General features: G+C 32.9%; 1 protein-coding gene across 3 annotated transcripts; it reads right to left on the reverse strand.

Annotated features, from left to right (window-relative positions):
- Nucleotides 1-2,763: 2,763 nt before the first annotated feature.
- Nucleotides 2,764-12,643, reverse strand: LOC105329895 (uncharacterized). 3 transcript variants are annotated; one of them, XM_020067936.3, is made up of 2 exons: nt 12,480-12,643; nt 2,764-5,647 (listed from the first exon to the last, which is right to left on the reverse strand). In XM_020067936.3, exon 2 carries the CDS (start codon nt 5,637-5,639, stop codon nt 3,915-3,917), a length of 1,725 nt encoding a protein of 574 aa, XP_019923495.2. In that variant the 5' UTR covers nt 5,640-5,647; nt 12,480-12,643; the 3' UTR covers nt 2,764-3,914. The 3 variants fall into 3 exon arrangements, with proteins under 3 accessions (XP_019923495.2, XP_019923494.2, XP_065940734.1); XM_020067935.3 differs by lacking the exon at nt 12,480-12,643 and adding an exon at nt 11,438-11,580; XM_066084662.1 differs by lacking the exon at nt 12,480-12,643 and adding an exon at nt 9,538-9,688.
- Nucleotides 12,644-22,270: the final 9,627 nt, after the last annotated feature.

Here is a 22,270-nt window from a genome sequence, read left to right on the forward strand (position 1 = left end):
GGGCAGTGTGGGGGACCTATGGGGCTATCATTACCCGGTCTCAGATTTGGGCTGTAGGGGTACCACCAAGTGGCTCCCAGGGATTCTGCTCATTTTAGAGCTTTATATCTCACTTGAGATTAATAACAAGAACTTGGAAACACTTGGATTAGGTAGAGGACCTCAAAAGGTATTCATTATAAGCGTTAGAGGGCACTTATGACCCCCCACACGGGTTCAGTTAGCTCACCCGAACTTTGTCATATTTTAGCATTTGACAATGATATATGTATGAAATGCTAAAAAAATGCATAGTTCAGGTGAGCTTACTGCTTCCTTGCAGGGGGTCATAGGTGCTCTCTAACGCCTATTATGAATACCTTCTGAGGCCGTCTACTTTACCCTAGTGTTTCCAAGATGTGATCAAACTCAAGTCAGATATTAAGCCAAACCATTGGGAGCCACTCTGTGGTACCCCTACATCCCAAATTTAGACAAGGACATTGTAGCTCCATTGGTCCTCTACACTGTCTTGGTATCTGTTTGATGCACACTTCAAAGATAACGTTGATAATGGACAACTTTTAAATCCAATATCACTGTGAAACACTAAAAAGTGCAAATTCGAGTGAGGCAACTGGACCCTTCCAGGGGTCATAGGTGCCCTCTAACGCTTGTAATGAATACCTTTTGCAGTCCTCTACTAAATCCTTGTGTTTCCAAGTTCTTGTGGTCAACCTTCAGTGAGATATAAACCCCTGAAATAAGCCCAAACACTTGGGAGCCACTTGGTGGTACCCCCACAGCCCAAATTTGAGACTGGAATATAATAGCCCCACAAGTCCCCTACACTGCCCTGGTATCCTTTTGTTGCACACTTCAAAGATAAAAGAGATAAAGGCCCGCCTTTCACCCCTATATCATTGTCAAATGCTAAAATATGACAAAGTTCGGCTGAGCTAACTGAACCCTTGTAGGGGTCATAGGTGACGTCTAATGCTTATAATGAATACCTCTTGAGGTCTTCTACCTAATCCAAGTGTTTGCAAGTTCTTGTGGTTAATCTCAAGTGAGATATAAACCCCTGAAATGAGCCAGACCCCTGGGAGCCACGTGGTAGTACCCCTACAGCCCAAATTTGAGACTGGGAAATAGTAGCTCCATAGGTCCTCTACACTGCCATGGTATCCGTTTAATGCACACTTCAAAGATAAAAGACATAAAGGCCCACCTTTCACCCCTATGTCATTGTCAAATGCTAAAATATGACAAAGTTCGGCTGAGCTAACCGAAACCTTGTAGGGGTCATAGGTGCCCTCTAACGCTTATTATGAATACCTCTTGAGGCCCTCTACCTAATCCAAGTGTTTGCAAGGTCTTGTGGCCAATCTCAAGTGAGATATAAATCCCTGAAATGAGCCAGAACCACTGGGAGCCACTTGGTGGTACCCCTACAGCCCAAATCTGAGACCGGGAAATAATAGCCCCATATGCTCCCTACACTACCCTGTTATTCGTTTGATGCACACTTCAAAGATAAGGAAGATAATGAACCACTTTTAACCCCTATATCATTGTCAAATGCTAAAATATGACAAAGTTCGGCTGAGCTAAACCGATCCTTTTCACTGTCAATGTTGTATTCGAAGGTTCACGTCAAAACATGGCCGAGACAAAATAATCCCAATTTCACCTGATGATTTTCGCTGTTTTTGACTGCGACATATAATAATTTTCTTATGAGAAAAAATCACAATGCTGGGTGTTCTAATGTCTCATATTCGTAATAATACCGTGTCTTTTTAATTTTCGATTGGATTTGTTTCCGGGGGAGTAAAAAGGCCCGACGATAAATTTTTAAACACGCACATGTTCAACTTTGATGTAAACAAATTATCTTGCCACACTGAGTTGGCTTTGGGTTTTTATTGTATTTGTATCGTTTTATGCCTTTTAATTACTTTAATTTATCACTTCTTTTATATCATAATACGCTTGCATATCACTTTATACGATGCATATAGTTTTTCTATTAGTATCAATAAGTCTACACTTAGGATAACATTATTTTCATAACTTATGACCCGTATAGACGTATTTCATTTCTATCCAACATAGAAGCATTTATAACTCTTATCCAGGCGAGCTTTACTGCTTTGGAGGTCGTCAATGCTCGTACAAATTATTGAGCATTAATCATTTTGATATTAATTAAAATATGTCGATAATTAAGTGAAATATAATTTTTCTGTTCGAGTACTCTCAGTACTTTGATGAATTTCCTTATTGGCTGCTAGCTTCTACGGGCTTAGTGGCTGCTGTTAGTGGCTGCTAGCTTCAGCCTGGTGAAAAAAAACATGTATTAGAATTCACAGCAAAAAAAATATATACCGCAAAGGAAAACACATAAAATGAGACAATATTTTGACACTTTAGATATTATCATTGTATACAGGCATCTTCGCCACACATGATCCACATATGATTCATATAATTCTCATATGAAAGGCAATGCATATGTGGATCATCTGTGGCGAAATTGCCCTTGTAGTATAATCAACATTGTATAACTTTTTTCACAATAAAAATAATAGGAATTTGTTTTATAGTTATTAATCTTGTATAAAAAAAAAAAAACAACAAAAACCATGCAGTTCTAGTTCATGCAGGTAGAAAGATACATGTAGTAATCATTGCAGAAAAAATACGTATTACTCTCAGACATGGGGTTATGTGATTGGCTCTGATGTTATGTTTGCAATTGGAACCTTCATAACCACTATAAACAACAAAGAAAACATTTTATTTTGGGCTTCTTTTATCCACGAGAACATATTTTGAATGAATCATCCAAAAAACTGATGAAAAAGAAAGTTATTTTAGAATAGTATTTTACATTAAACGAACGACACATTTGGAAATCTGGCGTAATTGCGTGTATCTGTACATTTTAATGTAGAGAACTTTTGATCGATCACAATGTAATACATGCTGTTGACTTCAATGGACTGATTGTCTCTGGATTCCTGCACATTGGCTAATAGTTTTGTATATACCACGTCTAGTACATAGCCAGCATTGGTGTTTCCATCGTTAAACAGTTGTAAATATTTGCAACTTATTTCCTTGAAGTGCCTTTTCAGGGAGATTAATCTTTCCAAGTACTTTTCATAAACATCATTTTTATTATTCACTATTCAGCACAAGATATTCAATCCACCACATATTCACCGTATAACGGTGAAATTCCCTTTACTCTCTGCTCCTTCAACATCTAGAGAATAGAAATCAAAATAATAGATGTTCATACCACTCAACGCGCTTTCCAAACTTAAACAAGGGAGGGTAATTTTGTTATCCTTGTTTAAAATTGTTGTGATATTCTTCTCAACGTAACGCCTTGTGTACATTCGATCCCCCATCCATGCGTGAGGTTTCAGTTTACTATATAGAGTAGGTCTTTTGACTAAAATCCTTAGATGGCCTCAATAAGAAGTCCTGTCCCCATAAGTTGCCTTTCTAGTCCATCATGAGCTCCTATTTCCACAAAACACGCATGCTTTCCAATCGATGTCGTATACGACCTGATCCTTATTATCTACGGAATATCACTTGTCTACGTTTTTCAATTTCAACTCGTCCAATATTTGGGCAATCTTAGTTACAAAACTTCTGCCAATATCAGTTGCAAATTATGTTCAGTACAATATCTTTTTAAATCAAACGCATATATCATTTCAGTCATTATGCAAAAGAATTTGTTTTCATTAACTACACCCGAAAGAAATATTTGACTTGATATGTAAGAGTAAAGAAAACCATAAATAGATAAAAAATGACAATGGACGGTATATCCCTATCCATATAAGGTTTAATCACTTCCAAACGCAAAAGTGTCAAAAATATGACCTCCTCCATTCGTTATGTGAGTTAATTTAAAATGTGCATGCAGTGCCGTCTGGTAATTCATCATGCCTTTTACAATACATTTCATTTCGTACAAACACCACATCTAATGCATAGCCATCATTGATGTTTTTATCGTTAGACAGTTGGGAATATTCACTATAGCCTCCAATTTCCTTAAAGTACCGCCTCAGAGAGTTCAAATTTTCCAAGGAATTTTCATAAACAACTTGTTTTCCGTCCCACACGCGATACTCAATCGACCACACATCCACCGTAAAGCGGTGTGATTTGAGTCCATCTCTTAGAGACTCAAGTACCGCCATCTCTGCTCCTTCAACATCTAGAGAATAGAAATCAATATGATAGGTTTTAATCACATTTAGCGCGTCCTCCAAGCTAAAACAAGGGACAGTAACTTTGTCGGTTCTGTTTAACATTTTTATGTGATGTTTATCAATGTGACTCTCCACACCACCCACCGTGTCACCCTTTATAAAAGTTACCTTTTCTAAAGTACTGGAAAGGCATGCGCAAAGTCTCCATGCATGCCGTTTTAGTTTATCGATCTTCCGACATAAATCCGGGTTAGCCTCGATAAGAAGTCCTGTCCACATGTGTTGCCTTTCTAGCCACAGTGAGTTCGATAGGAACTGTCCATCGTGAGCTCCTATATCTACAAAGAACCCGCTTTCTTTCTGAACTATGTCGTAAACGACTTGATCCTGATTGGCTTGGGAATATCTCTTGTCTGCGTCTTTTACTTCTTGATAGGGGTGAGGAGGAAGAAGATAATCCTTAATGAGCGATGTTTTATCCTTTCTTAGACAGTTGGTTCCATTTGGAAATTTTTCTCTTGTACTACACCATTGGCTTGTACGAACAAATACAACGTCAAGAGCGTACCCGTCTTTGTTATTACTATCGGTAGACAACTGCGAGTGTTCGAAGTAGCCTCCGAGTTCATGGAAATATTTTCTTAACGCATTCAAGTTTTCTTTGGATTTCTCAACAACAATCTGTTTACCATCCCATACTCTGTACTCAATAGCCCACACGTCTACTGTATACACTCCATCTTTAAGACCAGATTTCATGGAATTCAAAATTACCATTTCTGCCCCTTCAACATCTAGAGAATAAAAATCAATATGATTGACGCCAATCGTTTTCAAGATTTGTTCCAAAGCAAAACATGGAACGGTGATTTTGTTTTTTCGATCTAACATTTTCATGTGGTGCTCATCAATGTTGTCAGCGATGCCACCAACACCACCACCTTTGATAAAAGAAACACTGTCTTGAGTATTGGATAGACAAGCACACAAACGCCATGCATTTCGTTTTAATTTATCGATACTTTTGCAAAGTTCAGGGTTCGCTTCTATCAAAAGTCCAGTCCAGTCGTGTTGTCTTTCCAACCAAAGAGTATTGGACATAAACTGTCCATCATGTGCACCAATGTCAAGAAAAAAACCTCCTTTCTTTTGAAGGATTTCGTAAACGACTTCATCCTGTTTGACCTGCGAATAATGTCTGTCTTTGTTTTCTATATTTTGAATTTTTCCATATGGTTGCAACAGATATTTTTGAAGCTTAGTGTTTGGAATATGAATAAGGTCTATGAATTTCACGCTCTCTCTTTTTTGATTGGTTCTTCGATCTACATCGTGTTCCCGAAAGATAACCCATAGTGCAAATCCAGTACAGACTAATATAATGATTATTGATTTCGTGTTCCATTGCCTCCGCATCCTTTGCCCTAAAAAAGATAAATAGAACAATTATTTGGAAACCCATTACGTAAAGCACGTGCGAATCAGAGGCAATTGTTATCATTAAATTTATTTTTAAAAATCAATCACAAAAACAAAATGTTTGAAAATGTTTAACCTTTGGATCAGAAGGTAAATATTGTGTAGGAGAATTTCAAATGTGGAGAACATAATATACTTTTGAAATAAATAGAGGACATATTTAGTAAAATTCATCAACATTCAATTTTGGACATAATCTTCACAGTCATGGTGTTGCAATTTATACCTTCAGAAAAAACAGAGAACTGCAATCATGTTAAAAAGATCATTTTCAAGAACATGGGAAATGTAAATCCCGATAAATGGGATGATTTAACCTAAGCTGAAATCATTATTTAATTAATTTGAAAACATACAATAATCTAAAAAATACGTTTGGATCTATGATAACTTAAAAGACAATGCAATAGCTCCTAGTTTGAAGTTTAATATAAATGGTAATATTTTTGTAACTTACACATTTTTACAAGGTTACTTCATCTCTTGTATGGTACAATTGTAAGATAACGGTTTTTAAGAAAAGTTTGTTTTAAAAAAATTTCGTATGAAAAGTGTATAAAAACTGTTAATTTTTTCTTATATAATTAAGGAACTTTTCCATCTAAAGAAATGTGTGAAAACAAATTTAAAATTAATCATATATATAAATATGTATATATATATATATATATATATATATATATATATATATATATATATATATATATATATATATATATATATATATTAGCATTATAAGTGCCATTGCAAAGTTTTTGAAAAAAACTTTCTTGCGTTACTAAAGAACTGTATTGGTATACAAAATGTTTGTCTCATTAACATGTGTTTTATCATATTGATAAGAAGGCATTTCACCTAGTCGCCATTTCATTTTAAAGCGCAAATATACCCAAGTATCATCATAGGGACAACTGAAAATAATACAGCGACCTAATTATCTCATTATAGCTTGTCTAGACCAAAAAAACCCCACTTAATTTGATTCGATTGATAGTGATGAGGAAATGATTGTTTTACTCAAATTGCGTAAATTGGGTTAATTTACAAATATTTTGGCATTTTTTGTTACGCATTGAAAATTGATTACGCAACAAACAAAATAAAATACTGTAGATTCCTAATAAAATGCGTAAAATTGCGAGAAGCATCATTCGCGAATTTTAAAATCTCGCTTTTATTTTTCGAACATATGTAAACTAAATAAAACTACGATAAAAATTTGGCGTTTTAGAATTTTATGTTCTCGCGATTTGATGGCGAACGGCTAAAAAGCGAAATTAAGTACTAAAATAAGGAATCTACAGTGAATTATTGTATTGTTATGATGCAACGATTTCTTGAAAGACCAAAAAAAAACACCACTTGCAAGTGGAGCACTTCAAATGCTGTATTCAAACCAGGGTTTCCATTAAGGTGGATGTGCGTACATTTGAGGATAAGAATGTAAACATTTCTTGAAATGGCTTGTTTCTGTCCCAAACTGGTCAAAAATGTTGTCAAAACTACAACAAATGGTTGTTTAGAAAACACCAATAAACCCCCTTCATATTTATCCAGATTGTTTAATCTTCAAAATAAGTCTTCAGTTGCGCAGTTCGACAGCTGTTCTGAGTGATGAAAAAGGCATTGTCCCGTTCTTGTATGCATGTAGGACTTCCTGTTTATTAGCTTTTATATCATATTTAGCTAGTTTCGGGCAAAAACAAGCCAGTTCAAGAAATGTTTACATTCTTATCCTCAAATGTATAAAATGGCCGCACATCCCCCTTAAGTATTTGTCAGCTGTAAGTATGAGTCACCTTAACAAATTTTAAAAGAATTCGTAGTAAACTGGTATAGAGAATTAGCCAATAACCCAGAACTGTAATTCAAAATATTGTATACCCCTATAAATGCGTGGTTGAATCTTTACACGCAATTATTTTTTTTTTGCTCAGCTAGATTTCTTGTTATTTGATAGTTGCTTCTCAAACAGGGACATACATGTGTAAATACCTTACTAAGCACAAAAACAACAAAGTAAACTGAGTATGCATCGTGTCGTTTTCTCGTTTTAAATTTTGCATTCAACATGTATTTATATGTGAATTGCATATATGTATGTTAAGCCTAACTTAATAAATTACTTTTCAGGATACCCCCTCTAAAAAATACAAAAAATCAAAATGTTCGTGTGGGTTTTTTCTTAATATCTTAGGATTCCGAGAATAGATTTAAATGAGAACGTTGTTTGATTGAACCTTAAACTAGTATTGAATGTCTTTTTTTAAAAACAGATCAAATTCAAAAACTAAAGTCATATTTTCTTATTCACAGAAATTAATGTTCAGGAAAGAAAACACGAATCTCACTTCGTGTATCCGTTAGATGCAATAAGAAATCATGCACGCTACCACATTCTTATACATATATTGCTTTCATTTCAAAAGATTGACAAGACGAAATTGTCTTGATAATTCGAAAGTATCTATCTACATCTTGATAGGGTAGACAGTAAATTTAATCTTGAAGTGATGTGGAATTGAATAATCATTTAAACAATATGCGATTGCCATAAAATGAAGTCGGGCATGCAACTCTATTCTTCCCCTATTCCTAGTTTAATCAGAAGCTGAGAAAACAGTAAATATTGTAAAGTATCACATGTGGCTTAGATAAATCCTGGCTCAGTGTGCCAGTCCTTGACATGCGAAAAAAAACCCCAACCCCTGTTTTAATATTATACTGCAGCAGAATTCATGCAGCTTAAATCGTTTGTACAGAGAGAATCTAATGGCGAAGGGTGGTATCAATAAATGAAACGCCTCTCTATCATCCTATATGTAAATGTGGCTTGGCCCTTGCATTTAGGCATATACATGTATGAAATACAAATACAATCAATGTTTAGTGTACAAAACATATGGTGCAAGGGAAAACCATAGAATTCTATTTGTGGAGAGAGAGAGAGAGAGAGAGAGAGAGAGAGAGAGAGATTAGTAAAAGACTATATTTTGTGGCGGAAGGAAACGTTTTCAAGAAGAGAATGAACAATTTTCATAACTCAGTAATTAAAGAGAACTGTCACTTTAGCCTCCCAAATTTCAGCGCAAACTAAACTTCTAGATAGTTTGTGTATTACAATATATTCATGTTGTTCTGGAAAACATTTTTGAACAATATTTGATGTTTCTGTCGATATATTTTGGCATATTTAGTTATATGTCGAAGAAAAAAAATGACCTTCAATTTTTGCCTAAAATTAGCTTATTTCAAATTATATCTCAATTTTTTGAGATGTGACCCCTACTTTTTTTTCACTTTTATATGAGACATTAAATGTATGTCTATTTGTATGCAACGTTTTAGAAAGTTGGCATTACTTTCATCTTACTATTATTATACTATTATTTGCGTTATAATTTGATTACTCCAAAATTTTGTAACATTAATTACTTTTGCTGTTGTATTCATTATGTACTCATCTGGCATTTGAAGCCATCAGTAAAGCAAGGTTTTTTAAACTTGGGCTTGGATATTACTTTTATAGTCATTAAATGTGTTCATCTTCATATTGAATTAAAATCATAACTAAATAATTGTTCAAACTATAAATGTTTGTTTGATTTCTTCAAATTATCAATTTCCATGCCAAATTTAAGCAATAATTACAGGAAAATTATCATTTCTGTTTGGACCCCATATTTCCAAAAAAAAAATGGCATGTGACATAGGTCACAAATGAAATAAATGAACATCTTGTCCTTTCGTTATGAACAGCGAGTGTTTTAAGTATGTCATCTTTATAACTACACAACTTGTCAACACAAATTTCTTTTTCATACAGTGTACTTGCTCAAGAACAAAAGCTTGGAAGGAAAGTTTTCCACAGATGAAGTTATATAGGACATTATAACGGAAATGTATTCTTAAACATATCGTAAGATCTTTATAAGGAGCAATCTCTCCAACACTGTGTCTTCCCGTTTCCTCAAATTTCATCTTAAAGTTTGTTTATGTGAAAATGGGTTCGGTACGACGTTAAAAGCCAAGGTGTGGTATAATTACAGCTTTTCGAATTTCTACTGCATGCATGACAACAGCTTTAAAGCAAAACTGACATTTAACTCCGGTAAAATATCAAATCACTGAATGGCGCATGATTTCTCAGCGCAGGAACTTCAATTGCATGTTTGAGCCTTTTTAACAAGAACCTGGTCTTTCGGTGGAATGTTATTTTCAAGTTAAAGTTGCTCATCAAAATTCTTGTAAAATACTGACCTTCTTTCTTTTAATTTGATAGAGAAGATCTTTAATATTCATGGAGTGTCAAAATTGGAAAGTTTTTTTATTTCAAGATCTGCTCTGGTTTATGAAATATACTTGACACTCAACCATGAGTAGACCCAAAGCCTTAGCTTTAAAACTGTTCTAAACCTTCTAGACTGTGATAGTTCTAACTGGTCACAACATGTCTAAATAGGTCACAACGTGTACTGATACACTGCCACGTGACAATAAAGGATAGAGCAAATTACAACAAAGAATCGAGAGACGCTTCCCGCCCTCACACAACAATTATCGCGTGTATTAGCATTTACTAACGTTTAATTCCTTAATCAAAATTTTATAAATGGCTTTTGTTTCAACATGAAATTTGAAATACAATCTTTAACAGGTCAAATAAATCTTGTATAGAAAACGTTTTTGTTGACATCCATTTAACCTAGGTGTATTTCAAAAACTATTTTTTAAATCCTGTAAAGCTGTTACGAAAAAAGAGAGTCCCCATAACGGGCAAAACAATGTTCGGGCTCTGTTTGATCCAAAATGTTTCGAAAAAAAACAAAACAAAAAACCCAAAAAAAACAATAAACAAATTGTATTTTAGGTATCTCAGTCGTCATGTTCTACGTTTTCTGCGCACATGTTCTTCAAAATAAAGTAAAAATGTGTTTATTATTTTAACACAGAAAGGTTTTCTTTTCACTTCATTGTTTAACAACGATTATAAATAAGATAAATCTAAAATTCATAACAAGTACGTTTAGTCGGGAACTATATTTTTCACGCGGAAGGTTGTTTATTTAGAGAATAATAATCAAAATCATGCATTTTTTGAAAATGAATTAACATTAATTTTATATTTTCATGTACGCAAACTTTCAAGATATAGTATATTAGGAACATATTTTGAAGGACGCTTTACATCTTGAAATCAATTTTAAAGAAGTTGAATGATTTTCGGCATTAAACCATGCAAATGTGTAGAAAAAGTGTGGAAATTTATAAACCAAAGTTTGCAAGAATTCTACCTTTAAAGCTCTCTATACAAAAAAAACCGTACATCACTGACCATGTCAATATGTCAATAACATACTGATTATTTATATATAGACTGCATTGTATTTTTAAAAAGGTTGATATTCAGAAAGATTTTATTTCAAATTAAATCGTTACAATTGAAAAATAAGCCAGTTTTAATTATAAAAGTCATTTAAAAAATTACGCCAATTCTAAATCACAATATTCAATCTGACAATTGTGCAAAGTTTAAAACAATATTTGATGTTATTATTCAGCTTTGTTATAAATACTTGCAATTAATATCAATACACAAAAAAGTTCAAATTTAATTCGCCCTTTCTCAGTAAACTGCGATTTTTTTATTGGTTTCTCTTCACTTTTTGAACTCATAGCATAAAAATGTATTCAGGCATCAACACAGAAATAAGAGAGAAGCAATTATACTTAACTGATTGAATCCTTACATAGCAGCCAAGTATTCTATCAAATAAAACAATTTGGTGTTGGGAATCTAGCAGTTAAAACTAAAAACAGGATATGTAGAGTTTATGACAGACTCGTCGTCTCTCGTTCCCATATTTTCTACATTATATAACCTTTACTAGTACTTCCTGTAGCATCGTCACAATATGTACTTGTGTTTTCCTGAACGCAACAAAAATCTTTATCACAACTCGCTTCCTTTGACATTTTTTGTCATCTTTTTTTTTTTTTTTTTTACATTTCTATCGCATATAATTTATGTTTGAATAGAAAACTGTACCCTATGCATGTGACTATGAGAGTTTGTGTTTTAACAGATTTTTGTTTTTCTGGTGGTGAAACTCTGTTAGTTACGCAGAAGCACAATTTTAACGTTGATCATCATTAATGGTTGCTGGCTACTTTTCATAGACAATTACCATGCGCACACGATATACAATTAGGAACTGAATGTAAATTCAAATCAAGACCTGACCAGGACGATATCCTCTAGATACCGATATCATTGAAAACATTGGATTCAAAACGAAATCGTACTCTATAACCCCAAAGAAAAAGGCGCTGGCACATTGACCGATCATTTCAACACATGGGTTGGATTTTTTGCAAATTATTTTTTAAAAAAACAACAAACAAACAACTCACATAAAAGAAAAACTATAATTAGATCAAAGGACAATCTAATTATGATTGTATATTGATTGAACATTTTAAATTTTTCCTATCGGCAGTAGCCATTTTGAAAAATGGCGATCATCTTCGCTTAATATCTTTCACAATCATATGCAATGAAATATGCTAAAATAATTTTATAGTTATTTTTTTCTGATAATTTAACGATAGGACTGCTAAATATCCCGATATCAACCTTTTGACATATATATATATATATATCTATTTTCGTTTTAATTCTGGCATCACATATTGCAGTTTTTTGGGGGGGCTTTTTGGGGGGGATCCAGCAAAATATCATTTAGGAGAAAAATCTTTGCCGAGATTATTACTTACCACGTGCACTTTATGTTCCAAATTAAAATATTCGAATGGAAGTAATTAATCCCTAGTTTTAATGGACTTTCCCAAATTTAACTTCGAGTCAATATTTCAAGGCGGTCTTATAATAGGTCACGGCAAAGTATGATGACGTGGTATGCACATATTCTTTCAGCATATTATTAAAGCCCCAGAAAATAAAACCAACGGGTCTAGTTGCAAATGATACGTTGCGATACACCGAAGGAAACAAAGAGCCCGTATGATTGACATGGACGGCCTTTAAAGGGGTGGCAACAAATATGAAGCTGTGTGTAGGGCAGAATATTACTGGGTAAAATAAGGTGTTTCTCTATATCTGGCGACAAAATGCTTTAGATGGTAAAAAGCAATTTATCTGAACTTTGGGTCGGTAAAGTGAATTCTGGAAATCCCAAAACTAATATGCTTGAGAAGTCGTACCCTTCAGAATTCGTACCCTTGAAAACTCGTAACAATGTAATAGGGTACGGGTTCTCATAGAGAATTCCTAGTCGTGTACGGATTCTCCAAGAGAACTCTTACCCTGGAGAATTTCATATGTTCTTGTTCTCCTGTCCGCGTGAACATATTTTCTAGCAATATATACATCTAACAGGCAATTAGGAAGTTCCATCTAATAGATATCAAATAACATGATACGGTTTCTCCTGAAGGATAAGGAATAGAAATTTTTTATGCAATTTCTGCGTTCTTGTACGTCAAAAGAATATTGGTATTTTAAAAAAAAAAAAAAAAATCAAAAACGCGCTTTTGTCTCTTTGTTGTACTGGGACTGTCTAGCTGGGGGCTAGTCTCGTACGTAATCCGAGTTCGAAAGGATAAAAGAAAAACAATAATTTCAGTGTTTAAAGAGTTAAATTTATATTTTTTGTCATCTTTGATAGCCAAGGGCTGGGTTTATGGGGAGCAGAGTGGACCAAAAACCCTTGGCTAGCAAAGATGATTCTTTGTAAGTAAGTAAAGGTCATGCAAAACGAACATTAAAGATATGAAACAATATCATATAAATCTAAGAATGAGATAATTCCCATTATCTTAGATAGAAACTTAGGCCAAAATCCCCGTAATACGTCTAATCAATAATTAGTAATATCACTGACTGCTGATGATAAGAAAATATTCAAACTATATAATAATTCCCGGCCGGGTACTATAGACCTTATGGATACATATAGATATAATTATTTTTATAGATATACAGATACATAAATAAATAAATGAAGTCACACATCAATTATACATTTAAGAAAATAAACAGCAATTTAAAAAGTTCACCGGGATATGAAGTTGGTTGGTCACGTGATCAAATCCTGTGAAGCCCAAAGGGCTTCTCAGTAGATTTGATCACGTACCAACCAATTTCATATCCCGGTGAACTTTTTAACATTGGTGTTTATTACTTATATTTACGTTTGAAAAAGACAAATCGTTCAGAACTGTTATAATTACCAAGATTTTATGTTTACAATAATCCAAGCGACAAGCAATAAGCGCGTGCTATGAACATTGTGACGTCAAGAAAAAGTTCATACAGAATTGAACGTTTTCGCTGTTCTATATGTTTATATAAGGAAATGTATTTGCAAATGTAAATATTTTTCTATAATTGCAATTGCTCTGTCTGTATATTATGACGTCATAAAGGTGTGACGTCATATACTTTTCCATGACGTTATAGATTTAAGGTTGGTCGCGGGTTTACCCCATTAAAAATCTCACAAGAAAACATACCCTGAAAATTTGGCAAATCGTTCTGTAGTATTTACAGTTTATTAGTAGTTATTACGTCTGTAAGGGGACTAGAAACAATGGGGAATCTATTATTTGGGGGGAACAAAAGGAAAACAATGGGGGGGGGGAGGTGGTTGACCTACATTTGTGACAGATGCCCGACATGAGACCTGAGCGTAGCAACAAATATTTTAGACTAACGATTACCCGACCAAGAAACAGGAACTCCCAAACACAGTTGGGTATTGTATGGAGAAATGCGTCAGTGACCTTTAAAAAAAGTTAAGGGGAAGGAGACTTGGTTGAACACGTGTTTAATAAAAGGGTAGAGTAAGAGATCGACCCTATTGATAGACACTGGGAAGAATGAATATCTGAGTTTAGTAAAAATCGTTTTAAAATGAAGATAGCTAAACGTCGAGAGAAAAATACATTTTGTTGTTTCTTGAGGATGACGTTTACTCAGAATGAAAAAAATTCCACTGATGATAATGAAACCCCATCTATTGTATGTTATAGACCTTTGATTGTAGTGTTATTTTTCACTTTCAAAAAAGTAGGTCAATGACCTACTTTTTGAGTAAATGGCCATTGAATATTTTTTGAAAAATCAAGAAAAATCCCATAAAATTTTACACTACAATTGAAATTTTCTTAATTGTTAATATTTTTCAAATAATAAAACACTTTAAAAAATTAAATACATTTTATGAATGGCAGTGGCACTAAATAGGTACAAAACATTAAGATTTCAGCTACAATTTGAAAAAATATTCCAGTCCGAATTTCCTCTATCAGTTTTCAAATTCCTACCCATTTCTGATCTAAGTTTACAAAAATTTGAATGATGATAATACAAAAAGATTTATAGCACTGAACTACTTATATTGACCTTATTCTGTTGGCATATAATTGATATGAGGTCAATGATCAAAATTTTGAGATATGGTGTCTTTTATCGTTTTTAAGCATTTTTTTAATATTTTCGCAATTCGTGCCATACAATTATTTTAATGAATAAGTGAGGTAAAACCAGCTGAAAATATGAAAAATTATATAGACTAAAATATATAATCTTAACTTTCAATATTAGAGTACTGCCAAAAATGTTTTAGTGGAAAACAAAATCTGCAAAATTTAGTCCGAATTTCCTCTGTTTGGCTTAAAGTCTATTTTTGTTTGAGCCTAATTACGTAATAAAGTAAAAATATCAAATGTTTTGTCAATAATAATTCATTTTATTAATACTTTTTTTGTTTAGAACAAATTTTACTCATTACATTGAACTTTATAACAATCCGAATATGAGAACTCAAACCCTGAGTAAACAACACCTTTAAGTAGACTTAAGAAACACCAAAATGTATTTTTCTTTTGTATTTTTTTGTTTTAAAAAACAAACGTTCTGTACACGATTAAGAGACTTTTTAAATGTAAAAATTAGTCAGTTTTACCTGATTACCGTATTTATATTTATAAGTCCTTTTAAACTAAAATGTAAACACAAATGGTTAGTTAAAGTAAGGGCTCAACCATATAGACGAAAAAGTTTATAGACGGATTTAATCGGGTTTTGTTTTTTTTTTTACGAAAACGCGTTTGTATGTTTGATGCGATACTATTTATGACTTTTTTATTTTTGATTTTGATGTTTTTCAGACTTTAAAAACGAAGTAAAAAAACGTGTAATTTTCTATCAATTTATTCTGATATAAAAATGCATTTAATTATACACACACATATGTAGTTTCTACATGAAATTCAAATGGCACAGAGAAAATAAAGTAGAACATGATAAATGACAAAGCTTGGAGGAAAAAGTGTTGTAAATTATCAAACAATTTTTTTTCAATAGTGTTTATTCATCTCTGGGTTTTTTTTACCACTTTGTGAAATCGTTTGGGTCGCAAATTCCATTCATTTTAATATAAAAATGCCTGAAATCATACAAATATTTTCTACATGAAATTCAAATGCCATAGTAAATATTCAGACCAGAAAAAGTGCATGACAAAACAGGGAGAAATAAATGTTCTAGATTCATAAACAAAATTCTAATAAATGTTTTTCATTTCTGGTTTTTTTCCCCGCCAGTTTGTAAAAAAGTTAGTGTTGCAACAGTTGCATTGTAGCATTCCCGTTTGATTTTGATGATCATCGCGTTCCGAACAGCATTTCACGTTCTTCAGTTCTAGAAGACTATTTTTGATGTCTACCGACAAGTCTGTAAAAACGGTGCTTTCAAACGGTCATAAGCAGAGACTTTTTGTGGTAGGAACGATGTCTGATTCTTCGGTGGGTTTCCAGTACTGTCGTACATCCACGCAATGGTTGTTTTCTCTCACATGAATGTAAACGTTGTATTCCAGATGCAAACTTTGCGCTTCGTTCTTGAGAGTGGTTTCTTAAACGGAGTCTATTGCCGATAGCAGTGATTTGAGCTGCATTGATTTCAGACAAAAACCTTTTTTCGATTTGTCATTCGTGCCTCTTTACTTAATGCGTCCTTTTCCTTTCGATGTTGATGAATGTATGGAAGACAATATTCTTTCCTTTTGTTTCATACCCGTCCTGAGAGGCATATGGGTCTCGTTTTTATGCATGGATTCTTAAAATTTCGGTAGGGCTCTCACTTAATTGTTTGTAAGCAACTGGTTCACTGAGCGATGTCGAACTGGAATACTGTAAGGTCTTTTTCTGTGCAGTATTCCTCCACCTCTCTATGTTCTGCTTTGAATAATGGAAATAAAACTTTCATCATCATCATGGTCATTTTACATTTGTCGGAAAACAAGTGTCACTGTTGATTCTCCGGTTAAAAATGACGGGTCTTCGCCGTTTTTGTCTTTAATATAGATGTGCAGATGATCAATGTTATTTGTACGTAAAGGAATACGGTAGGGGTAAAGAAATATTTGATTTTTAGCATTTTCTAAATAAATCCGTCTTAGAAGTGGTCTTTGGCTTTCCCCTACAATTGTGACGTCACAGCTACAGCAGTATACAAATATTTCCTTAATGGATGATCATTTAAGTTTGTCATTACAAAACTCCGTCATCTCCACTGTCCACTCCCCTGTAAGAGGTAGAGATCTTGGAAGACGCACTCTAAAATCCCAAGGTTTATTATTGGAATATAAGGACGCAATGTCCGAAAACTTGAGAACCATTCACAGCGACATCTTTTTCAAAAATGAACTAGAACTTGTTTTATATCTCATTTATGTCAACATTCGGAATCTAATTTGTAAATTTCATGGACCAGCCTAGCATCGGACCAGCATTTTGGTCTCCGATACTTTTGTTTTCTAATGATCTTCTCGATTCTCCAACTGGCCTGGTTGATTTTTTATATTTTTGAAGTTCTCAAGCATAAAACGTCATTGAATGAGTTTCTTTATTATATACCTTAACTTATAGTTTTTTGGAATGCCTTGTGAGACGAAACGGTTATTGACATTAAAGCTTAAGATTTCTTCAGGTACGATATCTAAATTTGTTTAAACATTTCAAAATTTTACAAGTGATTTTCTAAATTGTATAAACGAATTCCTAATCCGTACATTTAAATTTAAAAATTGAACAAACGAATTAAAAAAAATCGCTTAAATATTCTAGAAATCGTTCAAACGAATTCAAAAATCGTTTAAGCGATTTTCTAAATTGTACATGAACAAAAGATTTTAAAAATCATTTAAACGAGGGGTTTTTAAATCGTTAAAACGAATTTAAAAAAACAAACAAACGAATTTCTAAATCGTACGAACGAATTTTTAAATAGTATAAACGATTTTCTAAATCGTACAAACGAATAAAGAAATCGTACAAAGATTTAAATCGTAAAAACGATTTTCTAAATCATACAAACGATTATTTTTTTTATTTTTTTGGTCAATATGAAATGGCACTTCTACAGCGTCGTAAATCAGAGATGATTTGTGTTCCGCCTATTAACATTTTTAATGCCACACGAGAGACCGACTAATTGTTAACATATTGAGTTTTTTTTTTAATTAAAATTTCTTTATTATTTCACCTGAAAGGTGTCTTTTCACACGCTTTTGATTTTAACAACACAGGTATCCTTCCGCTTACTCTTGTAAAGGTCAGAGTGAATCTAATGTATCCATCCCAACACAATATCCCTTTGTGTTGAAGGGTCCTCCGTTTCCTGGTCGGTCTCAGTAATTTTTTCACGTATCGTCTCTTTTTCTATAGATAGATCATTGGAAAATATATAAAAAAAACTCAATATGTTAACAATTAGTCGGTCTCTCGTGTGGCATTAAAAATGTTAATAGGCGGAACACAAATCATCTCTGATTTACGACGGTGTATAAGTGCCACTTCATATTGACCAAAAAAATAAAAAAAATAATCGTTTGTATGATTTAGAAAATCGTTTTTACGATTTAAATCTTTGTACGATTTCCTTATTCGTTTGTACGATTTAGAAAATCGTTTATACTATTTAAAAATTCGTTCGTACGATTTAGAAATTCGTTTGTTTGTTTTTTTAAATTCGTTTTTACGATTTAAAAACCCCTCGTTAAAATGATTTTTAAAATCTTTTGTTCATGTACAATTTAGAAAATCGTTTAAACGATTTTTGAATTCGTTTGAACGATTTCTAGAATATTTAAGCGATTTTTTTTTAATTCGTTTGTTCAATTTTCAAATTTAAATGTACGAATTAGGAATTCGTTTATACAATTTAGAAAATCACTTGTAAAATTTTGAAATGTTTAAACAAATTTAAATATCGTACCTGAAGAAAACTTAAGCTTTAATGTCAATAACCGTTTCGTCTCACAAGGCATTCCAAAAAACTATAAGTTAAGGTATATAATAAAGAAACTCATTCAATGACGTTTTATGCTTGAGAACTTCAAAAATATAAAAAATCAACCAGGCCAGTTGGAGAATCGAGAAGATCATTAGAAAACAAAAGTATCGGAGACCAAAATGCTGGTCCGATGCTAGGCTGGTCCATGAAATTTACAAATTAGATTCCGAATGTTGACATAAATGAGATATAAAACAAGTTCTAGTTCATTTTTGAAAAAGATGTCGCTGCGAATGGTTCTCAAGTCTTCGGACAGTGCGTCCTTATATTCCAATAATAAACCTTGGGATTTTAGAGTGCGTCTTCCAAGATCTCTACCTCTTACAGGGAAGTGGACAGTGGAGATGACGGAGTTTTGTAATGACAAACTTAAACGATCATCCATTAAGGAAATATTTGTATACTGCTGTAGCTGTGACGTCACAATTGTAGGGGAAAGCCAAAGACCACTTCTAAGACGGATTTATTTAGAAAATGCTAAAAATCAAATATTTCTTTACCCCTACCGTATTCCTTTACGTACAAATAACATTGATCATCTGCACATCTATATTAAAGACAAAAACGGCGAAGACCCGTCATTTTTAACCGGAGAATCAAAAGTGACACTTGTTTTCCGACAAATGTAAAATGACCATGATGATGATGAAAGTTTTATTTCCATTATTCAAAGCAGAACATAGAGAGGTGGAGGAATACTGCACAGAAAAAGACCTTACAGTATTCCAGTTCGACATCGCTCAGTGAATCAGTTGCTTACAAACAATTAAGTGAGAGCCCTACCGAAATTTTAAGAATCCATGCATAAAAACGAGACCCATATGCCTCTCAGGACGGGTATGAAACAAAAGGAAAGAATATTGTCTTCCATACATTCATCAACATCGAAAGGAAAAGGACGCATTAAGTGAAGAGGCACGAATGACAAATCGAAAAAAGGTTTTTGTCTGAAATCAATGCAGCTCAAATCACTGCTATCGGCAATAGACTCCGTTTAAGAAACCACTCTCAAGAACGAAGCGCAAAGTTTGCATCTGGAATACAACGTTTACATTCATGTGAGAGAAAACAACCATTGCGTGGATATACGACAGTACTGGAAACCCACCGAAGAATCAGACATCGTTCCTACCACAAAAAGTCTCTGCTTATGACCGTTTGAAAGCACCGTTTTTACAGACTTGTCGGTAGACATCAAAAATAGTCTTCTAGAACTGAAGAACGTGAAATGCTGTTCGGAACGCGATGATCATCAAAATCAAACGGGAATGCTACAATGCAACTGTTGCAACACTAACTTTTTTACAAACTGGCGGGAAAAAAAACCCAGAAATGAAAAACATTTATTAGAATTTTGTTTATGAATCTAGAACATTTATTTCTCCCTGTTTTGTCATGCACTTTTTCTGGTCTTAATATATACTATGGCATTTGAATTTCATGTAGAAAATATTTGTATGATTTCTGGCATTTTTATATTAAAATGAATGGAATTTGCGACCCAAACGATTTCACAAAGTGGTAAAAAAAAAACCAGTGATGAATAAACACTTTTGAAAAAAAATTGTTTGATAATTTACAACACTTTTTTCTCCAAGCTTTGTCATTTATCATGTTCTACTTTATTTTCTCTGTGCCATTTGAATTTCATGTAGAAACTACATATGTATGTGTATAATTAAATGAATTTTTATATCAGAATAAATTGATAGAAAATTACACGTTTTTTTTACTTCGTTTTTAAAGTCTGAAAAACATCAAAATCAAAAATAAAAAAGTCATAAATAGTATCGCATCAAACATACAAACGCGTTTTCGTAAAAAAAAAAACCCGTTCAAATCCGTCTATAAACTTTTTTGTCTATATGGTTGAGCCCTTACTTTAACTAACCATTTGTGTTTACATTTTAATTTAAAAGGACTTATAAATATAAATACGGTAATCAGGTAAAACTGACTAATTTTTACATTTAAAAAGTCTCTTAATCGTGTACAGAACGTTTGTTTTTTTAAACAAAAAAATACAAAAGAAAAATACATTTTGGTGTTTCTTAAGTCTACTTAAGGGTGTTGTTTACTCAGGGTTAGAGTTCTCATATTCGGATTGTTATTAAGTTCAATGTAATGAGTAAAATTTGTTCTAAACAAAAAAAGTATTAATAAAATGAATTATTATTGACAAAACATTTGATATTTTTACTTTATTACGTAATTAGGCTCAAACAAAAATAGACGTTAAGCCAAACAGAGGAAATTCGGACTAAATTTTGCAGATTTTGTTTTCCACTAAAACATTTTTGGCAGTACTCTAATATTGAAAGTTAAGATTATATATGTAAGTCTATATAATTTTTCATATTTTCAGCTGGTTTTACCTCACTTATTCATTGAAATAATTGTATGGCACGAATTGCGAAAATATTAAAAAATGCTTAAAAACGATAAAAGACACCATATCTCAAAATTTTGATCATTGACCTCATATAAATTATATGCCAACAGAATAAGGTCAATATAAGTAGTTCAATGCTATAAATCTTTTTGTATTATCATCATTCAAATTTTTGTAAACTTAGATCAGAAATGGGTAGGAATTTGAAAACTGATAGAGGAAATTCGGACTGGAATATTTTTTCAAATTGTAGCTGAAATCTTAATGTGTTGTACCTATTTAGTGCCACTGCCATTCATAAAATGTATTTAATTTTTTAAAGTGTTTTATTATTTGAAAAATATTAACAATTAAGAAAATTTCAATTGTAGTGTAAAATTTTATGGGATTTTTCTTGATTTTTCAAAAAATATTCAATAGCCATTTACTCAAAAAGTAGGTCATTGACCTACTTTTTTGAAAGTGAAAAATAACACTACAATCAAAGGTCTATAACATACAATAGATGGGGTTTCATTATCATCAGTGGAATTTTTTTCCATTCTGAGTAAACGTCATCCTTAAGAAACAACAAAATGTATTTTTCTCTCGACGTTTAGCTATCTTCATTTTAAAACGATTTTTACTAAACTCAGATATTCTTTCTTCCCAGTGTCTATCAATAGGGTCGATCTCTTACTCTACCCTTTTATTAAACACGTGTTCAACCAAGTCTCCTTCCCCTTAACTTTTTTTAAAGGTCACTGACGCATTTCTCCATACAATACCCAACTGTGTTTGGGAGTTCCTGTTTCT

Source organism: Magallana gigas, chromosome 5 (assembly GCF_963853765.1).
Source record: "Magallana gigas chromosome 5, xbMagGiga1.1, whole genome shotgun sequence".
In the NCBI taxonomy this organism is placed as follows: domain Eukaryota; kingdom Metazoa; phylum Mollusca; class Bivalvia; order Ostreida; family Ostreidae; genus Magallana; species Magallana gigas.